At 40.2% G+C, this 14,614-nt stretch overlaps 1 protein-coding gene across 1 annotated transcript in view; it reads right to left on the bottom strand.

Moving 5' to 3' along the window:
• Window positions 1–10,656, bottom strand: part of LOC103371756 (G protein-activated inward rectifier potassium channel 1-like) — a 27,107-nt gene extending 16,451 nt beyond the window's left edge. The window contains exon 1 of the mRNA XM_008301187.1: window positions 9,991–10,656. Within this exon, the coding sequence (XP_008299409.1) occupies window positions 9,991–10,656 (666 nt within the window). The remainder of the gene's footprint in view (window positions 1–9,990) is intronic.
• Window positions 10,657–14,614: the final 3,958 nt, after the last annotated feature.

Here is a 14,614-nt window from a genome sequence, read left to right as displayed (position 1 = left end):
ACATATCTCATTACTGGGACCCATTTAATTCTTTTCAATCTTTCTCATGGATGATACACATTTTTTGTAGCGATATTTTGTCATTCTTTAGAGAGAGCTGTTCTTTGTTGGAGAGGTTGTGTTGCTCTACCCTTCTCTTTAAAATGCCCCAAAGGTGTTTTATTCGATTTATTTAGGCCACATACTTATAGCCACAGTTTTCACTTTGTTTTTCCATCAGAAACTCTTGTTTGGTTTTGGCAGTGTACTTTGGATGCTTCTCATGCTGGAATATTCCTCTTCTGCCAACCTTCTGCAGACTGGGACTCATCTTTTCAGCCAATATTTTGGTTTATCCACAGACATCCATGGTGCCATTTATAAATGTCATCTCCACAACACCTTTTGCACTCATGAAGCCCCATATCATCACACTCCCACCTCCATGCTTCACTGTCAGGACTATGCATTCACTGTGGTAGTCCCGATCCGGTTCACACCAAACACGCTGGACTCCATCTGAGCCAAACAAATTTATCTTGTCTTTTCATATGAACAAAGAATGTGCTCCCATTGTTCATCAGATGTCTTGGTGTGTTCTTTGGCAAAGTTTTAATGTCCTTCACGCTGATCTGAGCTGTCTCAGAAACTTGGATTTCCACTGATAATCCAGGTGCCAAGTCTGAAGCATTTGCCCATGTGTTTATTAAAGCTAGATTGTGTAAAAAGTGTTCTGTCCATGAAGTCATTTTAGGAGGACGACCACTGCAGCTGTGATTAGTGGTACTATGGCTCCTTCTATACTTCCTCATTGCTGCTGCTGTTGTGTTTCAGCTGCGTTTTTAGTTGGTCACCAGTCTTCCTGTATTCTTTCTCTGTCTTTATGACCTTTTTCCAGTTTTTCTTGCAGTTCTTTTCCATGCTAGGCCACGATGAAGACATGCAGGTAGACACAGTCCATAGATCAAAAACTGAGAATGTTCTCATTTGCATCTTTTTGCAGTTAAGATGATAACGAATGTTGTTTTAGTGCTCTTGTGTGTAACTTGTGTGTCAGTGATCACGGATTTATTCACTTTTGTTGCATTGAGTCTACTTTGGCGCTTGTATTTCCACTAAAAGCTTTGTAAATAATCTGTTTTTTTATTGTTCCCAGGAGGAAATGCTCTATTTGGCAGCATAATTTGGAATCATTTGATGTTTCAGTGATTTTGCAGCGGGGTGTAAAGCATTTGTTAAATTTGCTTTATAAATAAACCAATTTGATTACAAGAAAAACCTCGATATTTCTATTTAGACATATTTAAGAACACAAAGAAAAGAGGAGCATAAGCAGACCAGACTCAAAAGGTTTTCTGGCTCTGGGGGTCTCTAATCAATGACTGCAGGGCTTCAAGGTCTTTCTCCAGCCCTCCTCAACCTGATAGCATAATTGAATCTCTTCTTATTAGAAAAAAAATGGAAATCAATTCCACTCCAAGTGACTGTGTAGCCCACAGTGCAATCCTCGGGGAAGATGTACAACCGAGAGGTTTTCACCCCCCTTGTATATCTCTCAAATAGAAAGCAGCACTCGCACAATGAAAATATTAAGAAAAAATCTGCTGGTAATTCTTACTGCAAGCCTCTCTGCAGCCCTTTCACCACTTTCAATCAATTCCCCCGCTCTCTCGCCCTCCTTCCACCCTCAGAGTCATATTTTCAACTAGGATGTTCCAGCAGGATGCCCTCTGAGGCTGTCATGGATGCCCCGCAAAGCTGCATTTCAACTGCTTATAGTGGGACTCTGGATGACAGCTCCCATTGCTCAGTGTCTCCCCCCTTTCTGCTGCCTCCTGTCATCCTGTAATCATCCACAATAGTGCAGCGGAGCTCTGCTGCGCCAACACGATGTCCAAACACAGAGATGCAAACAAGTGGGTGCAATTCAGACTGGATAAAATGGATTGACTGTCATTATCAATCAATGTGCCGAATACAAAATTTTTGGATGATTAAATTTATCTCAGACTGAGTCGACATCTTTAGCTGCCTTGTTTTGTTTGGCCAGTAGAAGAAAACACAAACTTTTCTGTCATATGTGGGGAAATAAGCCTCAAATCTTCATATTTAATAGTCAGAAACTGCAGATATTTTAGATATTTCCTTAGAAAACAAGTATTCGATTACATAATATATTGATCTAACAACTTCTGAGCTTCACTCTGAGCTTCTCTCGACAATTTACAACAGACTACAATAATGTAATCAGCCTTACAGCCAGTGATGGAGCCAGACAGTTTTTATGGGGGTGGCCAGGCTGAGAGCATTACTCACACAGGGGTGGTGCAGATATCTCGTTCATTTTTAATTCATTTCTATTCTGCTTGGTAAATCACTGGAGGCCAAAGAGTCAATTTGTTTGGTCATTTTTATCATTTGTTTATGGAGGTTGCACTGCCAAGTAGAAGTCCACCATGAGGAGACTTTTTTAAATTATTGATATTACAATTTAAATGGAGTTGGAGTTGGACTATAACTCTTGTAATGTGAGTATGTGGGTGACCCTCTGTTGGTCTTGGCAGGAGGAGAAGTTGATGGAAAACTGCTGACCTCCGAGCGATCCTTCTCCTCTGCTCCTCCACATAATAGAACATTTATGAATGTAAATGCAAACAGGCCAAAAACGTTTGTATAAACAAGCACTGCTTTACCAGCATCCATTTCTATCACAGCAGTCAAACAGTAAACATGGGTCGCACTCATATGACGGTGATGATGCTTTTGTCGCATACTGTGACGTCAAACTCTGTCTCCTCCTGTCTACATGCAAATGTAAAGATGCCGTTTATCCAAATCTCCACTGTGGCCGTAGATTTTAGATCTGATTTTTTTTGGTGACTTGTAGCTTCATTTAGGTGTAAACCAAAGGCCCAAACACACTGAAATATCACCGTTTTTGCTACGTGTAAATGGAGCCTCAGTGTCTGTAGCTTTAAATGGAGCTGAGCTGATAATGTCCTCGCCCCCTTCAGGTAGAAGACTCTCTCTGCATCTGTGACTGACAGCAAAACTTTCTCTTTGAGGAATCGTTTTACGCAGAATTATGAATTATTGCTGAATCCACAGCACAGTTGTTGGTTTTAATTTAATGTGTTTGGCAAGTTTGCTAGATGACATCGAAAATCAGTATTTTAGGTGCAGAGTGGCAGTTTGGAAATGGCTCTGAAGTGACTGCTGGTTAACGTCATTTTAATTGGCTGCGTTTCAGTCACTATTTTATATTTATTCTATTGTCTGACAACATAAAATTAAGTGAGCACAACCTTATTGGGACAGAGAGCAGGAGGGAAGCTGACAGATGTAAACACTGACTGAGTTTAGTTTGAACTGAAGCAGCAGGCAACATAAAAACTCCGTAACCCACACAGTCTTTGTTAGTGGTTTCAGATTGATCTTCAAGTTTCCACCACCTCTGAATGTCACTCCACCAAGTTCTGAGCTGGGGGCATAGAGACATTGCCATCAAATATAACATTAATCCTGGGTGTCTAGTTTCTCACATGCTGGGAGTGCACAAAGACTCTTTTGTTCAATCTTGCAGCAGAACATTTGGTGAGTTTTACTCATAGCTGAGACATTTTGCAGTTAGCAGAAACAGCTTTAGAAAGTAAGTAAACCCGGTGAACTGTAAGGCAGCTGCTCATTCTGAATGGTTCACCTGGAAGCGGTGAGGGGGCAGGATTATACAAAGCTTGAGATCAACGGCTATTGATTCTTTAGTTGGAACGTAGGAGTTCAGTAAAATTCTCACTGGATTGTAAAGCTGGGAGGTTGTGTCCACGCACAGTACAAATGGTTGTTCAACCGAAGGCGACTTTCTCTCTGTTCAACTTCAGGCACACCTTGTGAAATACTAATTGTTTAGATTATCTGACAAAGATGTGGAGACTAGCTCTTTTTATTACAGTTTGTGTTGACTCTATCCGTCTGCTTTACTGGCCCAAAGTTTGTGAGCAGGTTTAAGAGCTAAACAGCCAAAAAACAAACCTTCTTTGTCTTCCCTGGGCATCTCTAAAGACAAAGTAAAAACCTAAACTGTGCACCTCAATGGCCCGAGGATCACTTCACATTAGAGGTCAGTGGGTTCATGAAAGGCAGCTTCTTCTATCTTACACAACACAGCTCTTCTGTTTGCAGTATCCTCACATCACAAGTGTGTAACCATGGTCATTTTATCTGACATACAGAGTAATGATGGGCTTGTAACTTGGGAAAGGATGCTCTTTGCCCTCTTTCCCACCGACAGAGAACAAAACCTGTACAAAACAAACAAACAACAGCTACATATGAAGAGTTCATTTACAAAAATAGATAACTCCATTTTTGTAGAATTTTTGTTGTTTGCTTGAGACAATATCAGTCAAACTGAAGTTGAGTTGATTTGACTCAGTAGAAATGACATGACAACAACAGATAACTTACGTTTGATTGATATTGTCTCACATAGATGGTGGAAAAGTGGGTTTTCTGAAGGTTTGTGTAGATGGAGTTATCTGTTTTTGTAAATGAACTCTTCATATTATGACCTTTGATCTATGAAAATGAATCTTGATGCCATCTTGACCAAAATTTGACAAACAGATTCAATGTGTGGATAAAACAAACAACAACAAAAAAATAATGAGCAGAGGAGCAAGCTGTCCTTAAATTACTCAGACACATTGACTATGGTGAAATATCTTTCTAGAGTTGATGTGCAGAGTAATGTCAAGAACTAATGGGTACTTGGAAAATGTTGAACATGTTGCTTTCAAGCTGTTTTCTGTTAAATAATAAGAATTTAATAAGAAATCCAACTTTCTTCTTTTATGATTTATAGCATTATAAGTGTGTTATACTGCGCAAAAAACATTTCTGAGTTCTCTCTCCTTCTAACTACTGTTTCCATAAAGCTACAGGACTTTATATTGCAGTAAAGATGAGCCCTGAGGGAGTAAAAGTGTGACAGGAGTGAAAACACAACTAAAAACAGGTCAGGGTTCAGGCCATTACGATTCTTATTAGGCCTCTTCAGAATACTTTTAGCTGATTCACAATCAGGTCTGATGAGGCTTTCTATCAAATGTTTCCCAACTACTGACATTTCTAAGAAAAGTCTCAGGACATACATGCATTCAATGACTTTTGGTTGCTCTTAGTGGTCTTAATATTTTGATCTCTTGTGCCTATTTTATTGTAGACATTGATTTTATCCCGTTTTCTGTCTTACTTTTTGCACATATTTGTGACATTGCCTGTCACTTTGCTCTACTCTGATTGTTTTAAAACATGCCATATACAGAAGATAAAACATAACAGGATTTTATTTAAGCAGAATGTACTTCCCTGCCTCCCTTTTACATATTTGGGGTAAATCCCAACTCCCATAATCGCATCTGTGTTTGCCTCTTGTCACGAGACAAGAGAAAACGAGGAGATTTGTTTTGTGAAGAAACGAGACGTCCTTTCTCCGAACATCACTTCATCTGAAGTGACGTCCATGTTTATGATGACGGTGGCACAGCTGGATGAGCTGTCAGTCGCATTTCAGAAACCCTGTGGCGACTTTTGTTGGTTTACAGTTTGGATTCACTCAAACGCTCACTGCTCAAATACTATTTATGTTGCACAGACACCATCATCCACACAGCATCCTCTGCACTGTATGTTTGAATATGTTTATGTAGTGTGACAAACATCTAAATGCACATGAAGCATAGACTCTTTCAAAACTTGCATCTGGATTTGTTGATATTGTTTGTTTCATTATTTAATCTTCCCAGTTGCAGTCAGAATGTTTTACAGAAATAATTGATTAAGCCAGATGTTTTAGACTCGTAATTAAAAGAGGAAAAAAGGAGATCATGAAGGGAAAAATCTATCTAATTAAAGTTCTTGCTTCTTTTCTCAGTCAGACTGCTGTGATGTTGTGGTTCCTCCTTCATGACTCCGTAGAGATAAGAAAAAAAAACAACTGAAGAGCTTTTGGACAGCCTTCAAGATGGAGGACTGGAATGATTTCTGGGTCAGTCGAGGAGCAAATAAGGAAATTGGGATGTACGAGTAGATTCAAACGCTGGAGACATCAGAAGATGCTATTCTTTATAAAGCAAACTTTGGGGAAACATGCTGCTGCAACCCAAGACTGTTTAAAGACTCAAAAGTTTCCCAGCAGCACAACGTTTTTAAAAAGAAAAGAAAAGAAAAGAAAAGGAAAAGCTCATTGCTGTGTTTAATAGTGTCCCATTTTTTAACAACACAACTTTAATATGCTCAGCCAGAGAAAATATGCACAGAGATGATTTGCAAAGTTAAACAAACTACTTTAAAGACTCCCTCTGGTGGAACCGCCTTGTTAAAATGTCCATATGGTGTTTTTTTTTAATAAGCTAGGAGACACATAATGAGCAAAATACATCTGAGCATGAGATAGATAACTGAGATGCCAAAATTATTAAGATTAGAAAAAGATTTTGTTGTTAAGTGACAATATTTTTAACCCTTCACGACACTTAAACCTGCAATGACAGGTGTTTTTGGCCACTTGGGGGCAGTGCAAACAAATTGTTAACACAACACGAACATGTGCTCAACTTTTAAAAACCTCCTCCAATGAAAACAAGTTTTTTTAAACATGTCTATGTGGTGTATTTTATATGCATCATGAGCAAAATAAGTAGTGAACACCGTTTCTGAGCATTTCTGCCTTGATGCCACAGTGTACTGATGACGGTGTCAAAAGCACGGATTCAGACTTTTAGTTTTTCATATGTAACAAACGTACAAAACTAAACCTTTCAGGGTGGGATCTTGAGTTCACGTTACACCACAGAATTTGCTCTCAGCTCCTAAATCGCAGATACGAAACATTTTTTTGTTTTCAATTTCTACAACTAGCGTATGAGCACATTAGAAATAAATTCGGGCTGACTGTCTGGGTCATGTCTGCCTCGGTTTGGCCCAGTCTCAAGAGATGTGACGTAGGTTTAGGCCAATAATGAATTCAGAGGTTACTCTGATGCAACTGATTGCAAGCAAACTGTGCTTTTTCTCCCACTTGGCTTGAGTAGGATTTGATTATCTTGACTGTCTCTAATTGGTTGCTTGAAGATCCCTTGAGTTTGAAATTTTTGGGGTTTTTTTGTTAACATGTCTATAGATATAGTGTTTTGTTTTTTTTTTTTTCATGAGCAAAGTCAATACCACGGATGTTCTTCTGTATTTTCACTCTCTTCAGAATCAGCTTCTGGCCCAAATATGTATTCCAGTATCGCAGCTTGCTGGTCTAGAGTGTAGAGCAGTTTTACAGTGTGTGAGCTGGTGTGCTCCAGTGTTCTGCAGCGAGCAGTAAATAGAAGCTTCTACTTGGAGAAAATAACAGTGTAGCGTCACATCGAAGCCATTTTAAGGCAGGAGTGGATTATTTTCTTGCAAAAACCTTCTAAACATGTACGTTCAATGCGCTGAGATTAGTTTTATGGGTTAAATCAATGACCAGAGAATAGCTTTGTGAAATTTCTGCCCAATCAGAGCTGCATTCCAGGTTTGTTGGAGTCAATAAGAAGATCTTAAGGTTTATGAGTTCAGAATATCCTTTTATAGATTCGGAGCGTGGAAAGTTAACTAAACTAGTCTTTATTTGTGCAGTAAATGGTTTTTGCACTCGTATCTGCGAAGGTGATGCTCTCCAGAGTCCCATTAGAAGAACTGGACCACATTCATACTGCTGCGATTAGACATCATACTCTGGCTCACAATTGAACCGCAGGCAGCGATTCACAAACAGCTAAAGTTTCACAGGAAACATTTTCACATGTCGAGTTGGTGTCAAAGAAATTGTCTCGGTTTGATTTATGGAAGACTTTGAAAGATTTACTCTGTTTTCGATGCAGCTTGATGAACAAGCCAGTTTCTCTCTCTCTCTGTTTCTCATACACTGTTTTATACAAGTTAAAATGATTCCTGTGCCAGTAACGTCTGAGTCTTTTATGATGAGCCGTGACTTAAAGAGGGCTGCAGTTCAACAGCACCACCAACATTTCCACACAGGGACTACAGCGAAGGAATTCAGCTTAAAATACGACTACTTTTTTTTTGTTATTAAAGCATTGCATGTGATGTGCAATGTTTAAAAGGTATGCACATCCTAAACAATGCTTTCATTTGTGCAGTGACTCATCTGATTTCAGTTGTTTTTTTTTGTTTTATTTTGTGCGTGCGCGTTCTGTACTCTGGCAGAGCTGCTGCAAATATTCTGTCTCAGTGAGAGAGTCTTTGAAGCGAAAGAATAAGGTTAGACCACAAAGCCCTAGAGCAAAAAAAAAAAAAAAAAAGCAAGGAGCACACAGTGGATGCTGTATTTATTGTATTTCACAGAAACAGGGAGTGTAAAAACGATGTGGGGTTGGCAGAAAGAGGTCTGGGAATTTATACTGATTGTATTTCTTGCAGCCCAGAAGGGGAAAGTAAAAGAATTGTGACTTTATAGCACACAAAAAAAAAAATCCCTGAGCTTCAATTATTTTGCGATGCCACGTCTGTTCGTGTCTCCTTTACATTGCTGCTGCGTTGAAACGAATACAAACCCTGATTTTTGCATTAAAAAAATAGTCTTTTGGCTACTTTGAAATCGACAATTTATCAGTGAGGTGCCTCTGGGGAAATCACAGGTGTATTACACAGATGGAGAGAGTCTAATTGAGATGCTGAGAGCTTACAGGAGGACAGAGGAAGGAGATCTTCGTACACATGTGTGTTATTGTATTGGTGCCTATGGGCCTCCTCCATGCCGTTAACTGTGGAAGAGCTGCCTGCCTGCCTCCCTCTCTGCCTGCATGCATCATTAAGCTGACCGACGCTGTGCTGGATGTGGCTGTGCGCAGGAGAACACAGACATAAACAAGCTCCAAGCACCTCGCTAATGCTGTTTGTCTTCTTTATGGCCCATTTTGCACGTTGAACATGGATGTGGCTGAGCGGAGCTCTATTAGGATAATTAAAACAGGAGCCGGTTGACCTTTTGCTCCGTTTGTGGTCATTTTCTGCAGTGTTTTTGGAGTTCATTAGCGATACTTTCCCCAAAAAATCTTTATAAATGGCCATTTTTGAGCCTTTTTATGTCTTTTGCAGACCTATTCAAGCTTCGCCATTCTTTGTAACACCTCAGGCAAGAGAAAATTTAAGAAAAAAACACCCTAAAGAGCAGAAGGAAATGATTGCGTTGCTTTATGATCACCATAAATTGCGTTTTATGTCTTCACGCTCTCTCCCAGGAGTGCTGTTTTACTGACTCCAGTGATCTGTGGTAGTGTGTAGTGTGAAGCTGCCTCTCACCACTGAGTCACTGAGCCTAACTTTCCTCCTCAGGGGGACCGTCGCTCTGTCACATCCACTTACTGACACGCACCTATCTGTCCAGGTGTCACCGGCAGCTGGAAAAGAAGCTGAAGCCGGCTGGGACTCGGCAGCCTTTCCCCCCTCTCTCTTATCTAACTGGGCTGAGGCGCACCAGCCCGGCTGCCACTCAGCCCCGCCATCCTGCAGCTGGAGGATTATGGTAATGCTACCTTAAGCCCGGTTTGTTTAACAAGGCGAATATGTGTAGTGGGACCTGCTTACAATGAAGCTTTGAATAAGAAAAAAATACATGTTAATTTTAACCTTTGATATGCAATTTTCCAGTTGTTTCTTCCACTTGGGGGCTCAAATGAGAAAATAATGAGCATAAAGATAGAAGCTGTCAGTCAAGAGTGCAGTCATTGTGCGCAGAAGAAGTGGTTCCTTAAGCTGCAATTTGCACAAACTGCGTAAAGAAAGTGTTCTGGGGTACAGTGTCGATCCAATACAGCAGCAGGAGGTCTCGTAAGTCACAATCATGTTTTATTGCATTGCTTTATTGGTGACATTAGGTGGGTTTTACGCACAGCATGCGCACCTGCTCCTTCACTCAGTTTTCAGGGAGTTGCTACCATCAGAGAGGTTCAGGCTTACCTTTATGAGCTTGCACCTGATCTGTGCGGACACCATGTGGCTGTTCCGCAGGTTGCCCACCCGGAACATGAGGCACAGTTTGCCGTCTCGCTGAGAAATCACAGCGTCCTGGCTGAACATGAGCGTCTCTGCGCGTTTCTTAGGTTGAGACATTTTTATGAACATGCAGCCGATGAGAAAAGCGTCCACTATGGAGCCCAGTAGCGACTGGAACAAGAAGAGGATGATGCCCTCCGGACACTTCTCCGTGATGTACCGGTAGCCGTAGCCGATCGTGGCTTCGGTCTCGATGAAGAAGAGAAAAGCTGAGGGGAAGTTGTAAACATTGGCCACGCAGGGAGTGTAGGACGCGTCGTGGCCGTGATTTAGGTCTCCCCTGATGTACGCGATGATCCACCACATCGATGCCATGACCAGCCATGCGATGGTGTAAGTGAGGATGAAGATGAGGAGGTTCCATCTCCACTTTAGGTCCACCAAAGTGGTGAAGAGGTCAGAGAGGTACCTGCTGGTCTCCCCGCCGAGGTTTCCGTGCTGCACGTTGCAGCGTCCGTTCTTCTCTACAAAGCGCTGCCGTTTCTTCTTCACCGGAGCGGTGAAAGTAGTGGCCCGGTTTGTGTTAACCACCTGGTAGTCCTCGCCAAATTTTCTACGAAGTGCCGCCATTTCGGCTCCACTGAAGTAAAAAGAGAAATATGCTCAGTTTAATCCATGTTTCTGTTGGTTTTAGGCTCCAGAACGCTGGTTACCTGCAGTGCGTAAAATGCGCCATGGCCACTTTAGTGCGCGCAGTAAATCCTGTGAATTAACCAAAAAAATAAAAATAAAAAGAAGCGTGTTTCTGTGCTGTTAAAGCACAGTTGTTATTCCTTTATTCAAAAATGTCCACAGTTCCTCCAGTACTTTGACATGATATCAGAGGATCGCTGGCTGCAGCTGTGCGCTCTGCTCAGCCTCCACTCGCTCTGACTGGCGCGATGCTCACCAGTGGAACGAAATACGAGGATCTGTGTGCCATTCACAGCTTCTGGTGGGCTGGAGAGGATAAAGAGGGAAGTGTGAGAGGAAGAGATGTGAAGAGAGGGAGGGAAGGGGGCAGGGAGGGAGGAGGAGAGAGTTACACAAGACGAAATAAAAAAGAGAGAGAGAGACAGAGATGTGGGCAGTTTGACTCTTCACCTGTGTTTTCTGTCAATTGAATCAGCGTGGAGATCAATTAATGTATTAATCAGTGAGTTCATCAGTTCCTTCACTCATCCTTATATGTGCTCACATTGGCTTTGTCCTCCTGTATGATCAACAGCAGTGAGAATCTGATGAAGTGATGAGGTTGGAGGATCTTTGTACTGTTAAGTTAGACTGTGCCATCTACTGGATGGACAACCGATGTGCGTATTTTAACTAATAGTTGGTGTAATGAGGAAACGTATTCTCACGGAGGTCTTGTGGCGATGTTCACAGAACCGTGCTTCCTGGAGGAGCCTTTAACAGCTCAGCACAGCATTTGCACTTTATTTAATTGCTTTATTTTTTTTATCATTTGTTTCAAAAATTACTAGAAATAATTTTTGCACTGAATTTTCTCTACTGTGGGGTTGTTGTTGTTGTTGTTTTTTACATAAATGATGACGATCTTTTAAACAATGTTGGATGCAAGTTTTAGAGATGGGTTTTGTATATTTTGGAAAATTAGGATCTTGTCAGACTGTCAGCACCACTGCCAAGGTCCCTGTTTGCACAAATGTAAAAAAAATAAAAGTTTCTCAAGTTTATTTGGAAACATCTACAAAATTGTCTATTATTTTTTTATGTGTGATGGTGAAATATTCCATAATAAGAGTGGAGGTTTGTGTGTAACCTCTGCTGTAAGGAAGGAACAACTTTCAGTGTGCAAAAATGAAGACAATGTTTGACTGTAGAAAAGATGACTTATATTTCTAAAATTTCAATACAATAGAAGATTGAACAATATATATATGTAAAAATATAAAAAATATGGAACAGTCTCAAGAATATGAACTCAAACGGCTCCTCCTCGGTGGCACAGATGAGAAATCTCAATAAGTTCCTCTCGTCTCTTCGACTGTATTAACTAACTGGATTTGTGCTTCAGCTAACCTGAGCGAAACTGCTGAAGCTGATTCCACCGAGCTAACAATGTCAACAATGCCTTTAAAAGAAGAAGAATACATTTAAATGGTAAGTATTTTCCTTAAATCGCATTATCTGAACTTCTTGCCTCAGATTACGTTTTACCGCTCGCTGCCCAAACCATTTGCTTTGCTTTGTCCCTTTTAAGTCTGACATTAAATCAGTGCTTCTGCTCTTTGCTCTGAAGCCTCCGTATTGATTTAGACATTGGACGGCTGCTATAGTGGAGGATTTCCTGGATACTGTTCTCCCAAAGGATGATCACAAAAGGGATGGGTCGGCCTTGGATTTCTCCTGCTCTGGTTTTAATCAGACCACACATAAAGGTGGAGTGCTGTTATGAGAACTAATTAAAGTTTCTATCGCACAGGTACAGTGAAGACCCTTTTCCCTGAGCTCATTTCACCACAAAACCTCAACTCCAGTGTTTTTATTTTTATTTATTCAGTGCTTTTAACGTGAGCTGAGATGCAGTGGGTTTGTATGATGAAGGAATTGCTCTTAAAAATCCTAAATCAGCTCATTACATCATTTATTGATGAAACACTCAGAAGATCCTCTTTCAATGTATTTTCAGCACCTCATCAATAAATGATGTAATGTCTCATTTTGGATCTTGGTTTTAATGATTGTTGGCCTCTGTGTACTTTTTTTTACTTTGCTGCTTTGGGGAGAAAAAGATAAAATATCAGATATTAATAATAATTTTTGAACCAGATTAAACTCATGCAACACTTCTGCAAGACGTCCCGCTTTCATGAAAGTTCAGTTTTTGTCCAACTGAAGCAGTTATAGAAGCCTTTTGAGGCAATTGAGCTGTGTTAAGCATTTGAGTTCTTTGTCCTTCTCTTATTTATAAAAATGGGGTAGACAAAATAATAGAAACACCTCTCAAAGGTCCTCAAAAGGTCAAAAATATCTAATCAGTCCTAAGAAGCAAAAAGACAAGCATAAGGGTGGAACAGTGCAAATCTAATGGCTTCAAACCCCTAAATACCAAGAACCAGACATGAATGTACTGAATATTTTATTTAGTTAAATCTACACTTCCATCATCTCCGTATGAACACTTTTTGTCAGGCATATAAACAATATTTCTCTCTTTCATGTTGTTCTGTTTTTTCCACCGTTTCTTTTTTGGTGTTAGTAGTTCATCTGGTGGCTGTTATTGTATATATTATTATTGTATGTCATGACTAACAGCAGCAGCTTTTGTCCCTTTAAAGACAACAAAGGTTATCATATCTTCAAAACAAAGGTAAGAGAAGGTGAGGATTTTTTTATGGAAGGTTTAGACAAAACATATCAGTCAGGTCATAAACCAACTCGACAGATGTGAGACCTCGAGTGCAAAGCAGCTGTTCATTCTAATGTAGTGGATCACAGTGGATGATGACTGGTGCTGCCTCACAACAAACGCTTGAACCCGAGAAGATTTTTTTTTTTTAAACCTTCTCTTGCTTTTTACAACTTCCACAATGCATGATTGATGCTGACCAATATAAGCATTACCTTCTCTTGCACACAACTTGGACTTGGTAAAGAAAAACATCAGTGTCCTCTTTATGCAACCCGAGGCTCCTCAGTCATGTTTTCTTTCTTTTTCAAATGCAAATTTGTTGTCTGGGAGGAAACACTAGCTCCCTGTATGATTGCATGCACACCTTTTAGTGAAGAAACGTGGACATTAATCACACACCATTGTGTTTTGTTTTTTTGTTTCCTGCTTTATTTTATAATTCCTTTCCCTAAAATCGCCTTAAAGTTAAGCTTCTTTGATTAGAAGAGCAACACAATAAAAAGGCATTTAGCTCCAAAAGCCGTCACCTGTCAGAGTTGAATATGTAATTAAGATAAATACTGAAGGAAGCACAAATACTTTGCTCAGTGCTGATGACTCGTTGTTGATCTATAAACTGAGACATTGGTGCTTGAAGAATTTTAAGAAAAAATGTTAATATGCTGAGAGTTCTGACCCGACCGGCCAACTTGAAATGGGAAGGCTATTTGTTTTGCAGATGGCAAATAAATGGCATATTTTTCCAGCTCACTTTTACCACCGTCATGTTTTGCCTTCCTCATGTGTCACACATGACAGGGTTTGGCAAAGTCTGGACCTCAGTCCACATCAGACCAGATAGCTGTTGACTCAGCAAATACCTTGTGCTGTAAATGCAATACATTACCATTAAAATGTATAGAAAGATGAACAAAGCCCTTTTAACTCCCCAACAATCCACAAACGAGTAAAGAGATGCAGCATCATCTATCCTGTGTTAATTAACCATGCATGACTTTAAGGCTTAATACAATTTAAACAGGTCAATTTTATACTTGCGTCAGCCCCAAGTGGACATTTGAGGAACTGCAATGCTTGATACTTCGATGCTGGCCTCCTTTCTTAGCCCGGTAGGATGCTGCTTGCACAATATCTTAAGTGTGATATTTCTACTTTTAAATACATTTTCTATTA

Source organism: Stegastes partitus, unplaced genomic scaffold (genome assembly GCF_000690725.1).
Source record: "Stegastes partitus isolate 25-593 unplaced genomic scaffold, Stegastes_partitus-1.0.2 Scaffold1639, whole genome shotgun sequence".
NCBI lineage: Eukaryota > Metazoa > Chordata > Actinopteri > Pomacentridae > Stegastes > Stegastes partitus.
The sequence above is the reverse complement of the archived record's forward strand: the minus strand, read 5'-3'. Positions and strand labels throughout refer to the sequence as shown.